At 43.4% G+C, this 17,114-nt stretch overlaps 1 protein-coding gene across 1 annotated transcript; it reads left to right on the plus strand.

Moving 5' to 3' along the window:
- The first annotated feature begins 13,949 nt into the window (after positions 1-13,949).
- Positions 13,950-17,114, plus strand: LOC106573369 (F-box/LRR-repeat protein 14). Its single transcript, XM_014148370.2, has 2 exons — positions 13,950-14,203; positions 14,362-17,114. Exon 2 carries the CDS (start codon positions 14,946-14,948, stop codon positions 16,155-16,157), a length of 1,212 nt encoding a protein of 403 aa, XP_014003845.1. The 5' UTR covers positions 13,950-14,203; positions 14,362-14,945; the 3' UTR covers positions 16,158-17,114.

Genomic DNA, 17,114 nt, shown 5'->3' on the forward strand with positions numbered 1-17,114 from the left:
GTTGCACCACAGACTGTCCAGGAGTTGGCGGATGCTTTAGTCCAGGTCTGGGAGGAGATCCCTCAGGAGACCATCCGCCACCTCATCAGGAGCATGCCCAGGCGTTGTAGGGAGGTCATACAGGCACGTGGAGGCCACACACACTACTGAGCCTCATTTTGACTTGTTTTAAGGACATTACATCAAAGTTGGATCAGCCTGTAGTGTGGTTTTCCACTTTAATTTTGAGTGTGACTCCAAATCCAGACCTCCATGAGTTGATAAATTGGATTTCCATTGATTATTTTTGTGTGATTTTGTTGTCAGCACATTCAACTATGTAAAGAAAAAAGTATTTAATAAGATTATTTCTTTCATTCAGATCTAGGATGTGTTGTTTAAGTGTTCCTTTTATTTTTTTGAGCAGTATATATATTTTAATAATACCATCTTTGAGGACTAACAAATCAAATAAAAGCTAGAAAATTTCAATCCGGGCATTCAGGGAACATACGCATTGATGTTGTTATAATGTATGAGCACAGGAACACAGCATTAGCAATGACAAAATACATAATATTGCAATAAATTAGCTTTGAAATGGCATCATTTTCTCTCAGCTCAATGGATACATTTGTATAATTGCAGAAAATGTGCATTACAACAGCAGAATGTTCTCTACGCTGACAAGATACCTTTCTAGACTATGTTAGAGTTTACACTTCCTCTTCGAATGAACTGTGGGGAGGTCAAAATAATGAAACTGTCACGTCATGACCCTTGTAAGATGTCATTTTCTATAGTAGAGTAAGTCAGGGCATGACAGGGGGTGTTTTTGGGTGGTTTTCTTGTTATCTGTTTCTATGTGTTTTTTCTAGGTTTCTAGTTCTATGTTGGGGTTGTTAGATGATCTCCAATTAGAGACAGCCGGTCTTCGTTGTCTCTAATTGGAGATCATATTTAAGTAGGGGGTTTTTCCACAGGTGTTTGTGGGTTGTTCATTTTTGACTAGTGTTTATTTTCTCTCTGCATCACGGTTTGTGTTTTGTTGTTTCAAGTTATTTGTGTATTGCAACGTTTCACAGTATAATAAATATGTGGAACTACAACCATTCTGCACGTTGGTCCGATCCTTTAAACAGGCGTGACAGAACAACCCACCACAAAAGGACCAAGCAGCATGGTAGGGATCAGCTGGAAGAATGGACTTGGGAGGAGATTTTGGATGGGAAAGGACCCTGGTGGCAGGCTGGAGAGTATCGCCGCCCGAGGGAGGTAATTGAGGCGGCAAAAATGGAGCGACGATACTACGAGGCGCTATATACACCAAAAGGCAAGAGTGAGAGGCAGCCCCCAAAACATTTTTGGGGGGCATACGGGGAGTTTGGCAATGTCAGGGGGGAGACCTGAGCCAACTTCCCATGCTTATCGTGGAGAGCTGAGGAGTGAACCGGAGCCAGTCAGGGAGTCTACCGCGGGGTTCGACGCAAGATTCCGGAGAGAGGTGCTAGCATTAAGAGCGCTGCGGAGCGGGCATGCTGAGGAGCGAGTGACTGAACGAGCACTGGGTTATGGTGTGATGCGCACTGTATCGCCCATACGCACTCACAGCCCGGTGCGCTCGGTGCAAGCTCCTCACCGGTGTCAGGCTAAGATTGGCATTCAGCCAGGAAGGAGTAGGCCTGCTCAGCATTCCTGGTCTCCAGTTCACCTCCATAGCCCAGTACATCCTGTGCCTCCTTCCCGCACTCGCCCTGAGGTGCGTGTTACCAGTCTAGCGCCACCTAGGCCAGTCCCATGCTTCAGACCTCCAGTGCGCATGCCCAGTCCGGAGTGTCCTGTTCCTGCTCCCTGCACTCGTCCTGAGGTGCGCGTTACCAGTCTGGCGCCACCTAGGCGCATTCCCAGTCCAGAGCTTCCGGCGACAGTTCCCCGTCCAGAGCTTCCGGCGACAGTTCCCAGTCCAGAGCTTCCGGCGACAGTCCCCCGTCCAGAGCTTCCGGCGACAGTCCCCCGTCCAGAGCTTCCGGCGACAGTCCCCCGTCCAGAGCTTCCGGCGACAGTTCCCCGTCCAGAGCTTCCGGCGACAGTTCCCCGTCCAGAGCTTCCGGCGACAGTTCCCCGTCCAGAGCTTCCGGCGACAGTTCCCCGTCCAGAGCTTCCGGCGACAGTTCCCAGTCCAGAGCTTCCGGCGACGTTTTACAGTCCGGAACCTACTAAGACGGCCTACAGTCCGGACCTACTGAGACGGCCTACAGTCCGGAACCTACTGAGACGGCCTACAGTCCAGAACCTACTGAGATGGCCTACAGTCCGGAACCTACTGAGATGGCCTACAAGCCGGAACCTACAGCCCGGAGTCTTCAGCGGCGCTCCGTAGCCCGGAGCCTTCAGCGGCACTCCGCAGCCCGGAGCCTTCAGCGGCGGGCCACAGCCTGGAGTCTTCAGCGGCGGTCTTCCCCGAATAAATATGTGGAACTACAACCATTCTGCACGTTGGTCCGATCCTTTAAACAGCCGTGACAGAAACTGTCTACCAAATCTATTCATTTTAAAATGTTGATTACTTCTACTTGACATTATGATTCACCTGATAAGACAATCTTTTTTGCTACATGTGATGGGAGTCCCTTGGTCGCTGGTTTGGCTGGGCAGGGGTCCCTGGGCAAGATAAGTTTGAGAAACCCTGCATCAAGTATTCCATAAGTCATATTAAACTAAACCAACCATTGGATCTGAGTCATCTGTGTTCATACTCAACATTTATTTGGAAAATAAAAGTCATTCAGATGCTGTTCAATAGGCCTTCATTCAAACTTTATATACCCTACTACATCTGGGGTTTTACAGTGTTGATTTCTTTAACTACTCACAACAGTTGTGTGCAGTCTCTCCGATAATAAATGCACACAGTATAGAATGATCTCTCTATTACAATACACAGCATCTCTAGCAAACTGAAATCCTCCAACTGAAGTGGTTCAAAGAGAGCAACAACCACCTGATTGATACACAAGGTGCACTGGCAGATGAAGAATCTTCCTCCTCTTCCTCCCTTTTCTTCTTGTGGAAGATCTCTCCATCCACATCCCTCCATCTCAGTTTGATATCTTCTGGCATCCCCTTTTTCATCTGAAACACAGAGATAGTATTGGCTTTATGAATATTGATGCATAGATACTGTATAATACACATACAGGAGCGGCAGGTACTGTAGACTTCCCAGTGTTTACTCCGGCTCTTCTTGCCATAGTCTATGATGTATGTGTTCGGAGGAACCTGAGTCATTTACTACGCTTTTTTGTGTCAGCAATTAGACATTGTTCTTAGGAGGGGGGCTAGTTAACCCCTAGTACCTTGAATGGGAACTGCCATCTATGGATTATAGGTCTATGGTTGGTTGTGGCTGTCATTTGCCTTTTTTCTAAATACAATTGCGCAAAAAACGTACAGTTTGGAAAGCAAATGCTTCCAGTAGTAAAGGTGTCAGGTGATAGGTATTTTAACATTACTATTTTTTTACACAGCATTTTTTATTATGAATAAAATATTTAATCAGTGGTCTTCCTCAATGAAGGGCACAGATGACACAATCTTTGTGAGAGGAAAGGTATCTGATTTCATTAGTCCTCAACTCATGGCTCAGACAGTTCATTCAGATTTAATGAAGTTAGCCGAGTTTGCCTGCCCCGAAGGATTAGTTGCCATAGAGACGTACCTGACAAAAAGGTGAGCAACTTTCGTATGACCGATTATCCCGAGTTGAACTCAAAGTTGCCTCGCTAACTCCTCAAACCCGGTATGTAGTATACACCTCTGGTCGCTTCATGAAAGGAGATGATTGTTTGTAAGATGGCCTCCCCCAGGCCAGGGTCAGTGAAGATCGGGGATCAGTTTCACTCTCTCTGGGTGTATATCCCAATAATATGTATTTTCTCCCAAAGTGGGCACTCATTTGCTACTTCCCACAAAGCAGTGGATTGGTGGAGGCATGGGCTAGTACCATATTTCTTATACCAATAATTTCCTTTCAAATCAGTGAAGGGAAGTGAACAAGAGCACACTGGGAGGAAGGAGAGATACTTGGGACATAGCCACTATCTGCCTCCTCCTTACGACAGGCACTGGCAGAAAAGATAGGAGAGAGAGAGGAGGATGAATAACAGGGAATCTGGCTTTTGTTCTACCATCTGTGCTGTCAGATACACAGATATTATGTTTACTCTAATCATCAGTCAATAATACACACTAAAAAGGTTATATTATTACAATAATATAATTCATTAATTAGACCAAGTGTCAGGTCATTATCAGTCAATGGGCATCCAAAGACTGTTTCATCGATGTTGTAAATGTTTTACGCATTTCCATCTATCACGTTTCAGGTAGGGACCCAGATGCAGACAACATCGAGTAACAACAGTTGATTAATCGAACAGGGGCAGGCAAAAAGCAGGTCAAGGGCAGGCAGAGGTCGGTAATCCAGATAAGTGGGGCAAAGGTACAGGACGGCAAGCAGGCTCAGGGAAGACAAAGGTCAGTAATCCAAATAGGTGGGGCAAAGGGACAGGACGGCAGGCAGGCTCAGGGTCAGGGCAGGCAGAATGGTCAACACCGGGAAAACAAGGAAACAGGAACAATCGAGAGACAGGAGCAGAGGGAAAACCGCTGGTAGGCGTGACGAAACAAAATGAATGGCAACAGACAAACAGAGAACACGGGTATAAATACACAGGGGATAATGGGGAAGATGGGCGACACCTGGAGGGGGGTGGAGACAATCACAAAGGGTGTGACAGCATCGCTATATTTTTCTCACATTAGCCTTATAACTCTCTCCTGGGACTGAATCGGGGAAAGAGAATGAATGACATTGTAGGCAGAAATTGCTGTGTGCCTGGGCATAAGTAAAAATGTCTGGGGAAACATTCTCCAGCAATTATACAGCAAAACTACCCCAACATATTTAAGTGAACATTTGTGGAATCACATTGCATGATTTAACACATAACACAGGATAAATGTGACCAAAAACACCTCAAATTCCCCTTATCAACAAGCCCTGTGCGCAACTACACAACCGCTTACAACAACACTGCTGACAAAACAGGCCGACTGTCCGAGTCAGACAGTAAACAAACATAATGAAATGCACATGTTGAGAGAGACAGACAGAGAGAGAGAGAGAGAGAGAGAGAGAGAGAGAGAGAGACAACAGGTGCAGTAATAAAATGGGGAAGATTATACTGTCAGAAAATATGGATAATGGATGAAATTTTCAATCCAACAGTCCAACCTCATTAAATAATCACATATTATCAGATCAGATCGACCACTCCACTCAAAGGAGCGATCTACAGTACAGGCACAACAGGTAGATTCAGGGACATGGTCAGCGCATTAGCTGGACACCAACTTGGCGCTGGCTTGGAATATGCGCAAACAGCTTTATGCACAAAGAATAGAAAGCCCTGAGTGTTTTAATTTAATTTAGCCCAAATTTAGCCCAAAAGTGCACACTTTTTTGCCATATGGAAACAGCCACACACAATACAATACAAACACGTTGGGCCTATATCTTGAACTGTATGGCGAGTACGATATGAATAGCTTACTTTGAATAAGCAAACGCTACTGTAGGCATTGAGGCATGAAAAAAGAAAATTATTATACATAATACAACGGATATGAATACACTAGCTCACTTGAATCAGCAAACATCAACGTGGCCCACCAAGGCAGGCATGAAAACATGATCATACATAGCCTAATATCACGGCCGGTATGAATACAATAGCTCATTCTGAATCAAACACATAAAGGCAGGCATGAAAACATTAGGCTAAATCATAAATAAACAGCATTCAGGCTTCTTGTGTGTTTCACGTTTTACAGCACAAGGCGTAGATGCCTAGGCTTGGTGTTGAAGAAGAAGATTATTTCATAGTCCAAAGAGTCACTGTATTCCCTTTAAAAGGACAATAGGACTAGATAGTTGAGACATACAGTCAGCATGCAAGATCTGATGAATGTTTTGATACGACCTGTAGTGAAGAAGAGTCTCTCAACAGTATGAAGTCATAGGAAGGTTGAGAATGGCCCTTAGTAGTCTATTGATGTTGGGGAAAATGTCAGGGCTGCAGCTGTCCAAAACTTCAATAAGGGATGGCAATTCCTGACCTCCCACCACTTTCCGACGCAGTTGCTGAAAAAACACTGCCAATTCAGCATCCTCAACAGAGATATGATAGTGATCGCATGAGGCCAGCAGTGAATCTTTCAATGCAAAAGTCCTAGACCCTGGCAGACAGGCAGCTGCTGCTCTCATTACTCCATATTGATCTTCCTGGAACCTCCTGGAACGGGTGTGTCAGGCGTGTGCGTACTGGTAGCGAAGTCAGGTGCAGGAGAGCAGACATTTGTGAACAGGCGCACACTTTATTTAGGCAAAAGTTCAAAACGCGCAAAAAAGTCACAAGAATTATGTTTAACAATAAACATCTTCGTGAAAATAACACGGAAAAACAAGCCAGTCTGGCGCGTCAACAATACACACGTAACACAAACAATCTTACACAAAGACATGATGGGGAACAAAGGAATAAATACATGTAGATTTATTGGGGAATGAAAACCAGGTGTGCAGGGAAAAAGACAAAACAAATGGATACATGAAAAATGGAGCGGCGATGGCTTGAAAGCCGGTGACTTCGACCACTGAACGCCGCCCGAACAAGGAGAGGAGCCGACTTCGGCGGAAGTTGTGACAGGGTGTGAACCTCAGTCAGACGATTTAGAATTTTGGGATAATATTTGTGGTACCATATGATCCCAGGAACATCAAATCAAATTTTCAAATCAAATGTATTTATAAAGCCCTTCTTACATCAGCTGATGTCACAAAGTGCTGTACAGAAACCCAGGCTAAAACCCCAAACAGCAAGCAATGCAGGTGTAGAAGCACGGTGGCTAGGAAAAACTCCCTAGAAAGGCCGGAACCTAGGAAGAAACCTAAAAAGGATCCAGGCTATGAGAGGTGGCCAGTCCTCTTCTGGCTGTGCCCGGTGGAGATTACAACAGAACATGGCCAAGATGTTCAAACGTTCATAGATGACCAGCAGGGTCAAATAATAATAATCACAGTGGTTGTAGAGGGTGCAACAGGTCAGCACCTCAGGAGTAAATGTCAGTTGGCTTTTCATAGCCGATCATTCAGAGTATCTCTACCGCTCTTGCTGTCTCTAGAGAGTTGAAAACAGCAGGTCTGGGACAAGGTAGCACGTCCGGTGAACAGGTCAGGGTTCCATAGCCGCAGGCAGAACAGTTGAAACTGGAGCAGCAGCACGACCAGGTGGACTGGGGACAGCAAGGAGTCATCAGGCCAGGTAGTCCTGAGGCATGGTCCTAGGGCTCAGGTCCTCCAAGAGAAAAAAAAGAGAGAAAGAAAGAAAGAAAGAAAGAAAGAAAGAAAGAAAGAAAGAAAGAAAGAAAGAAAGAAAGAAAGAAAGAAAGAAAGAAAGAAAGAAAGAAAGAAAGAAAGAAAGAAAGAAAGAAAGAAAGAAAGAAAGAAAGAAAGAAAGAAAGAAAGAAAGAAAGAAAGAGAGAGAGAAAAAGAGAGAGAATTAGAGAGAGCATACTTAAATTCACACAGGACACCGGATAAGACAGAAGAAATACTCCAGATATAACAGACTGACCCTAGCCCCCCGACACATAAACTACTGCAGCATAAATACTGGAGGCTGAGACAGGAGGGGTCGGGAGACATTGTGGCCCCGTCCGACGATACCCCCGGACAGGGCCAAACAGGCAGGATATAACCCCACCCACTTTGCCAAAGCACAGCCCCCACACCATTAGAGGGATATCTTCAACCACCAACTTACTATCCTGAGACAAGGCCGAGTATAGCCCACGAAGATCTCCCCCACGGCACAAACCCAAGGGGGGGGCGCCAACCAGGACAGGAAGATCACGTCAGTGACTCAACCCACTGAAGTGACACACCACTCCTAGGGACGACATGGAAGAGCACCAGTAAGCCAGTGACTCAGCCCCTATAATAGGGTTTGAAGCAGAGAATCCCAGTGGAGAGAGGGGAACCGGCCAGGCAGAGACAGCAAGGGCAGTTCGTTGCTCCAGTGCCTTTCCGTTCACCTTCACACTCCTGGACCAGACTACACTCAATCATAGGACCTACTGAAGAGATGAGTCTTCAATAAAGACTTAAAGGTCGAGACCGAGTCTGCGTCTCTCACATGGATAGGCAGACCATTCCATAAGAATGGAGCTCTATAGGAGAAAGCCCTGCCTCCAGCTGTTTACTTAGAAATTCTAGGGACAGTAAGGAGGCCTGCATCTTGTGACCGTAGCGTACGTGTAGGTATGTAAGGCAGGACCAAATCGGAAATATATGTAGGAGCAAGACCATGTAATGCTTTGTAGGTTAGCAGATAAACCTTGAAATCAGCCCTAGCCTTAACAGAAAGCCAGTGTAGAGAGGCGAGCACTGGGGTAATATGATCACATTTTTTGGTTCTAGTCAAGATTCTAACAGCTGTGTTTAGCACTAACTGAAGTTTATTTAGTGCTTTATCTGGGTAGCCGGAAAGTAGAGCATTGCAGTAGTCTAACCTAGAAGTGACAAAAGCATGGATACATTTTTCTGCATCATTTTTTAACAGAAAGTTTCAGATTTTTGCATTGTTACGGAGATGGAAAAAAGCTGTCCTTGAAACAGTCTTGATATGTTCATCAAGAGACATCAGGGTCCAGAGTAACGCCGAGGTCCTTCACAGTTTTATTTGAGATGACTGTACAACCATCAAGATTGATTGCCAGATTCAAGAGATCTCTTTGTTTCTTGGGACCTAGCACTAGCATCTCTGTTTTGTCAGAGTTTAAAAGTAGAACATTTGCCGGCATCCACTTCCTTATGTCTAAAACACAGGCTTTCAGGGAGGGCAATTTTGGGGCTTCACCATGTTTCATGGTTTTTCAACATTTCTGATTAGTCAGGAGGTCATAGGTCGTTATCAAACGTCACAATAAGGTGCAGCGCAGTCGATTTGCCTGCTGGAGGGCAAGGAGACCCCAAGTTCCATTAAAATCATTGACAACTGTGTGCCGTTTTCAAGGGATTGTTAAATAACTGTTAGCTATTTGGTTGTAATAACATCACCTCTTGAAGAGCATAGTCAGAACTACACATTTCTGATTATTTCATGAAAAACTATTTCGCAAATTTAGCTCTAGGCCTATCATTATAAACCAAGCAACTGCATATTTTTCATGATCAGTAAACATCAATTGACATAGCAGAGCAGTGCTGAAGGTGCTGCAGCACCCCCTGTTAGTGAGATGGTAAAACTGCAAGAATTTGTGTTGTTACAATAAAAAACTATTAAACTATTTTTCTGATACATTATTGATATACATGATAACGGTATTGGAGTAGGGAAGAGAAATAGAACATGGGCTATTTATATATGGGCCCCATTCTGCCTTATGGTGCTCTCAGCTCTGTTTTGTAAGTAGTGCACTTGCTCTTATCTATTCAGTTGTGGGGCTTTGGAGTCCGACACGCTCTGCTGTATACAGTTTAGTTTGAGTTACGTCGGGTCTCTCTGTCTCCCTCTCTCTCTCCCTCTTCTCTTATCTCCCCCATGTGGTGGATATCAAGTGATCTGGAGCAGTACTTGCAATAGTTTTCCCTTGTATTTTCTATTAGTTTACAATTCTAAGCTTGGCGAAAATGGAATGGGAACAATATCAAATAAGGAACATGGAATTATGTCGACTTCGGCTCGCAGGCCTGCTCCTGCCCATATCAAACATGTAGGTGTACTAGCCCACTAGTCTAGCAAGTAACACAGTGTTGAGTGGTGCGTTGTGTTTTCCACCCGGTGCTTTCCTCCCACTGGTGCTGGATCGATGTGAATGCTTTTCTCCGCGATTTTCTCCGGGATAAATAGCATAGCTGTACATTTGTGCTCAGTTTTAATAGGCACAATCTTAGCGACAACACCCCACTCATTATCTCTCTCGCACACACACAAACACACATACAGTTGAAGTCGGAAGTTTACATACACTTAGGTTGGAGTCATTAAAACTCGTTTTTTGACCACTCCACAAACTTCTTGTTAGCAAACTATAGTTTTGGCAAGTCGGTTAGGACATCTACTTTGTGCATGACAAAATAAATTTTTCCAACAATTGTTTACAGACAGAATATTTCACTTATTATTCATTGTATCACAATTCTAGTGGGTCAGAAGTTCACATACACTAAGTTGACTGTGCATTTAAACAGCTTGGAAAATTCCAGAAAATGATGTTTTAGAAGCTTCTGATATGCTAATTGACATAATTTGAGTCAATTGGAGGTGTACCTGTGGATGTATTTCAAGGCCTACCTTCAAACTCAGTGCCTCTTTGCCTGACATCATGGGAAAATCTAAATAAATCAGGCAAGACCTCAGAAAATAAATTGTAGACCTCCACAAGTCTGGTTCATCCTTGGGAGAAATTTCCAAACGCCTGAAGGTACCTCGTTCATCTGTACAAACAATAGTACGCAAGTATAAACACCATGAGACCACACAGCCGTCATACCACTCAGGAAGGAGATGCGTTCTGTCTCCTAGAGATGAATGTACTTTGGTGCGAAAAGTGAAAATCAATCCCAGAACAACAGCAAAGGATCTTGTGAAGATGCTGGAGGAAACAGGTTCAAAAGTATCTATATCCACAGTAAAACAAGTCCTATATCAACAGAACCTGATAGGCTGCTCAGCAAGGAAGACTGCTCCAAAACCGACATAAAAAAGCCAGACTACGGTTTGCAACTGCACATGGGGACAAAGATCGTACTTTTTGGAGAAATGTCCTCTGGTCTGATGAAACAAAAATAGAACTGTTTGGCCATAATGACCATCGTTATGTTTGGAGGAAAAAGGGGGAGTCTTGCAAGCCGAAGAACACCATCCCATCCGTGAAGCACGGGGGTGGCAGCATCATGTTGTGGGGGTGCTTTGCTGCAGGAGGGACTTGTGCACTTCACAAAATAGATGGCATCATGAGGCAGGAAAAATATGTGGATATATTGAAGCAACATCTCAAGACATCAGTCAGGAAGTTAAAGCTTGGTCACAAATGGGTCTTCCAAATGGACAATAACCCCAAGCATACTTCCAAAGTTGTGGCAAAATGGCTTAAGGACAACAAAGTCAAGGTATTGGGGGGCCATCACAAAGCCCTGACCTCAAGCCTATAGAATGTTTGTGGGCAGAACTGAAAAAGCGTGTGCGAGCAAGGAGGCCTACAAACCTGACAGCTCTGTCAGGAGGAATGGGCCAAAATTCACCCAACTTATTGTGGGAAGCTTGTGGAAGGCTACCCGAAACATTTGACCCAAGTTAAACAATTTAAAGGCAATGCTACCAAATACTAATGAGTGTATGTAAACTTCTGACCCAGTGGGAATGTGATGAAAGAAATAAAAGCTGAAGTAAATCATTCTCTCTACTATTATTCTGACATTTCATATTCTTAAAATAAAGTGGTGATCCTAACTGACCTAAGACAGGGATTTTTTACTAGGATTAAATGTCAGGAATTGTGAAAAACTGAGTTTAAATGTATTTGGCTAAGGTGTATGTAAACTTCCGACTTCAACTGTACACCTGTAATTATGCAGTACAAAGAAACGTGCGCTCTGTTCAGAATTGTCTAATCCTAGGCTGCACCTGAGTTTCCAGTTTGTGAGTTTCAAGTTTGGGGAAGCTTACAATTAAATGTTTTCTATAATTTCTACCAATATGTGTGCCAGTCATGATTTTCATATGTGCGTTTTCTTGGAACAGTTTAATTTCAATAATAACTTTTTGTTTCTCAAAATCATTATCACTTGCTTAATAATACAAATTGAATTAAAATGATACAAATCTTAAAGTTAAAATTCCACTAATGGGTGAGCACCAGCCTCTGTCATATGGACACATTGATTCACCATGGGTGCATGGAACTAAGAGATAGCCTAGGCCAAAGTAGTAGTAGGCTTTTAATTGTCAACTAATTAAAAATAGCCTACAAAAACAACGACAAATACAAACTGAAATATCCTGATGAAAATGCAGGTTCTTTCAATCACATTCATCTTTCTACTTCGCCTGTCTGCTTCCCTTTCTACACTCAGAAAAAATGTGCTATCTATAACCTTAAAGTGTTCTTTGGCTGTCCTTATAAGATAACCCTTTGAGGAACCATTTTTGGTTGCAGGTTGAACCTTTTCTATAGAGGGTTCTACATGTAACCCAAAATTGTTCTTCTTGGAACCAAAAAGGGTTCTACCTGAAACCAAAAAGGGTTCTCCTGTGGGGACAGCCAAAGAACCCTTTTTGAACCCTTTTTTCTAAGACTGGATCTGTCTTAACTTGAGCTATCACTAGTGAAGTGTGTCATTGTAGTCTATCCAATCAACTGGGTCCAGCCCAATGACTGTGAAGGTCCAGCCCAAAGCTGTGGCTAGCGAACTTGCAAAACATACCACGTTTACATGCGCATAGTATTCCAGATAGTATCTCATATCTTGATTAAGGTCTTATTCGGGATAAGCTGTTTACATGCATATTTGATGTCCCATTCACGAGTATCCCTATACCTGTGAATAAACTGAATGCAAGCAGACAGTATTTCAACCACATAAAATATGCACCCAAGACGAACTGAAGTCTTATCAAAAACATGTTTAATCATTTTTCTCAGCTTTCAATTTCCTTAAAATTGGTCAAACGGATGACATTGGACATTTAGCACAGAACCAATCTTTCCACTGTTTTGGAGTTATGACATAAAATAAGCTGCATGTATCTAACTATAGTATCCCTGTTCCTTGAATAAACAGAATATTCCTCATTTAAGTTCATATGGATTAAATGGAATAGTAACTGAATGAACACTGACTTTAGGCCTATAACCTCTTATATGTAGCGTAATATAATATTAACTCCAGCAGAATTATGCATTTCTTGCAGTAAAATGAAACAACAAATGTCGGTTACATTTTGTCTCAGGAACAGAAGTGGATAAATATTATTTATTTCTAACTATTGTAGTTGACAAACAAATAGACTACCAAATGTCCAAAATTGTAATATGGCCTACCAAATGTCGGAAATTATAAGCAAGAACGTGTGTAAATTAGGAGTGAAAGTAGCGACTATGGTATATTATGGCGGATCGAACTGCGCAGGTAGACTACTTTTTTAAGTGATTTGTTTGACAATCAGATGAAAACATCATAACATAACACCATAGATTGCACAACACCCGACTCGGTGAAACTGGGCCGATCTTCTGCACATTGTCTCATCGATGAAACATCTGATCTCAATACATTTTTATGTTCCCAAAACTACAAATCTGTTACGAACACAGTGCTCTCAGTTTTCTAGACTTGACGCTTTGCCAAAGATTTTTTAGCAGTACAAGGTCGAATTGAGTTTGTGCGCACGCGCACTTCACAGAGGAGGGGTTCCCTAACGGAAATATGCAAATACTTGCTACAACGCGCCAATAAACTCGTGCTTGGTTTTGAACCTCCTTGCTTGTTCTGTTCACGATGCTTCATTTGCTCCCATGTAAACGACAGAGGTTAACTATCTTGGGTTAGTTATACATTTATTTGATTTCCCTTTTCAAAACCAGCTGTGTCTGTCCCGAGATCACTGGCGCGGGGAACTTTGAGGGCCCGTTATTATTCGGGATACTAAAATATTCTGTTTTTGAGATAATCCCCAAAACCTTCTATCCAGGTTGTGTTAAACCAGGACAAAATGCCTGGGGTATGCTGATCTTAACGGGATGCTGTGGCATCTTTTCCCACCCAGCGACTGAACTTCCTCTTACTACCATATTTGGTGATGAGAAAACGTTCTAAACGGTTAATAGCCCACGTGACGTGTCTGCGTTACCCCTTCTGTCTGTGGGGAAAATTTTCAGGTATTTTATGGAATTTCCACTGGCGATATTTTGGATCCTCAGAGCGTTACATTGTACTATTTCACACCGAGGTCTATTTTAAATACTGTGAGAATATATTAACATTCACAATGGATAAAACAAAAAGATTTAATTGATTTACAGTCGCTTCCAGAGGACCGCTAACTTGTAGCGAATTGGGCGAAACCAAGAATAAAAAAATATGGTGGTCCTAAAAAAGGTTATTATCTTTTAAATAATTTCTGAGAAAAGTGATTATGTATAAAATATCAAACGTTTTAAAATTTTTGTTATTCATTTCGGCCAATTACATTTATTACGTCTTCTCATATTAATGTGAATTGTTTATGTGAATTGTTTTTGTACCCTCCCCCAAAGCACTGCTGTTCCAACGTCGTCAGTTTGAAATGGTTGGCCAGACAAAGGCACCACAGCGCAGCCACGGGAAGAAGCGCCACGAATCCATCAACAGAACTGAAATGCTAATATAAACGGTGCCTTTTTACCCATTACACAGAAGAAAAGAATACTGCGGGTTTCAGAGATACATTTTCAGTTTTTATTTTGAAAATGAACGACCGACTGGATCCATTTGAAGAACGACAACCGTCATCTGACTTGAACATGGGTAGAGTCGCCTGACCGTCTCTGTTTTCCGCCTTATGGTTCGCTAGCTAGCCTAGGCTACTAGCCAGGCAAGCTAACGTCAGCTAGTTATCTACGTTTTCATGGGAAGTAGTTAGCTAACTATCTCAGTTGATTTGGAATAATATAACACAACCTGAAAACTTCGCGTTGGAATTTCAGATATGTATTATGTAAAGATGGCTTGGGATGCCTGGACTTTGAACATGTTATTTTTCTGAGTTACATTAGCTAACTTCGCGAACAGTTAACGTTAGCTAGCCTACTCGAATAATCGGATACCAGGTTAGTTTTGGCTAACCTCTCCCTTTCCAAACATGTTTGAAATGGAGACACACATATCTGGCCTCTTTCCGGAAATTTTAGCTATGATTTTCAGTTACTTGGACGTAAGGGACAAAGGTAGGGTGGCCCAAGTGTGTGCGGCCTGGAGGGACGCTTCGTACCACAAGTCTGTCTGGAGGGGGGTGGAAGCGAAGCTTCATCTGCGGAGGGCCAATCCGTCCCTGTTCCCCAGCCTCCATACCCGGGGAATCAAGAAGGTCCAGATCCTCAGCCTGCGGCGCAGCCTGAGCTACGTAATCCAGGGGATGCCAAACATTGAAAGCCTTAACCTATGCGGCTGTTTTAACCTCACGGACAACGGCCTCGGACATGCTTTTGTTCAGGACATCCCGTCCTTGCGGATCCTCAACCTCAGCCTCTGCAAACCAATCACAGACTCAAGCCTGGGCAGGATTGCCCAGTATCTGAAAAATCTGGAGGTGCTGGAACTCGGTGGCCTCAGTAACATCACCAACACAGGCCTTTTGCTCATTGCCTGGGGCTTGCACAAACTCAAGAGCCTTAATTTGCGGAGCTGCAGGCATGTGTCAGACGTGGGCATCGGTCACCTGGCTGGGATGACCCGAAGCGCTGCCGAAGGCTGCCTCTTTCTAGAGCAGCTGACCCTGCAGGACTGCCAAAAGCTGACGGACCTGTCCCTCAAACACGTTTCCAAGGGACTGGCCAATCTCAAGGTGCTCAACCTCAGCTTTTGCGGAGGAATATCAGACTCCGGTATGATCCACCTGTCGAATATGACTCACCTGTGGAGCCTCAACCTGCGGTCGTGTGACAACATCAGTGACACGGGCATCATGCACCTGGCAATGGGGTCTCTACAGCTTTCCGGCCTCGACGTGTCCTTCTGCGACAAGATAGGTGACCAGAGCCTGGCCTACATCGCCCAGGGGCTGTACCAGCTCAAGTCTCTGTCCCTGTGCTCCTGCCACATCAGTGACGACGGGATCAACCGGATGGTGCGCCAGATGCACGAGCTCAAGACCCTGAACATCGGGCAGTGTGTACGTATCACTGACAAGGGCCTGGAGCTGATCGCCGACCACCTGACGCAGCTCACCGGTATCGACCTGTACGGGTGTACCAAAATCACCAAGCGGGGTCTGGAGAGGATAACGCAGCTCCCGTGCCTTAAAGTGTTAAACCTGGGACTCTGGCAGATGACGGAGAGTGAGAAAGTGAGGTGAAAGCCAAGCTGGGAGGAAGAAGTGGGGGTTTTCACCGTGGAAGGTGTATTATTTTTCATCTTCATAGAATACCTGAGCGGAACAGTTTGTAGACTATTACATTACCTTTTAATAACTATAATACTGTGACCTTAATTTTAGTAGAAGGGATCAACCCTTTTTAAACATTCACTGTCATAGCATTATTCCACCCCTTATTTTGGTATAATTGCTTTCTCTCTTATTTCCGTGTTAACTATCCTGTCATTGTATCACATTTATAAGGTTTTTACTAGCTACCTCATTCATTGAAGAAACTGGAGTGCCTGGGACACAACCCCACTGTCTTTCCATGCAAACAAAAAAAAATATGGGTTATCTACCACATTTTTCAACTTTCCCTTTAACTGTTTACCAGTATTGATGATAGACAACTCATGCAAAACAACTATGTTCTAACACAGTCCATCTTAACACTGCACACGAAGGCCTTAATGCCTTGGATTGAAGCTTTGACTAAGAAGTATTTTTCTTATGTTAATAAATATATTTTTTATAATGAATGGCTGTAAGCCAGAACATTGTACTTCAAATTGAAGTGAATTGTTTGGTTTTGAAGTACACCTTTTTGAATTGGTAGTTTCCATGCCTGAGAAGTTGTACTCTAACATTGTAATCTGCCTTTCCTAATTCCTTCTGGTAAACATGAACAGTGTGGATATGACAGGGGTAAACTATCTGCCTTCTCCCCCCTGGGGACTTTAGAGTGGAGAGTGGAAAAATAGACTTTATCTTGCCCTTGGTTATCAAGAGCATATGTATTTGAAGTCTGTATGCAACATCATATCAATAACCTACATCATATTTTCTCCTGTAAAGCCTTCAAGGAAAGATCATTGGTGTGTTTCTTAAAAAGGGTAATTTAAAATGGTTTTATATTCATACAACAGTGATATTTATTAAAAAATTCTGAATGTT

Source organism: Salmo salar, chromosome ssa16, assembly GCF_905237065.1.
Source record: "Salmo salar chromosome ssa16, Ssal_v3.1, whole genome shotgun sequence".
NCBI lineage: Eukaryota > Metazoa > Chordata > Actinopteri > Salmoniformes > Salmonidae > Salmo > Salmo salar.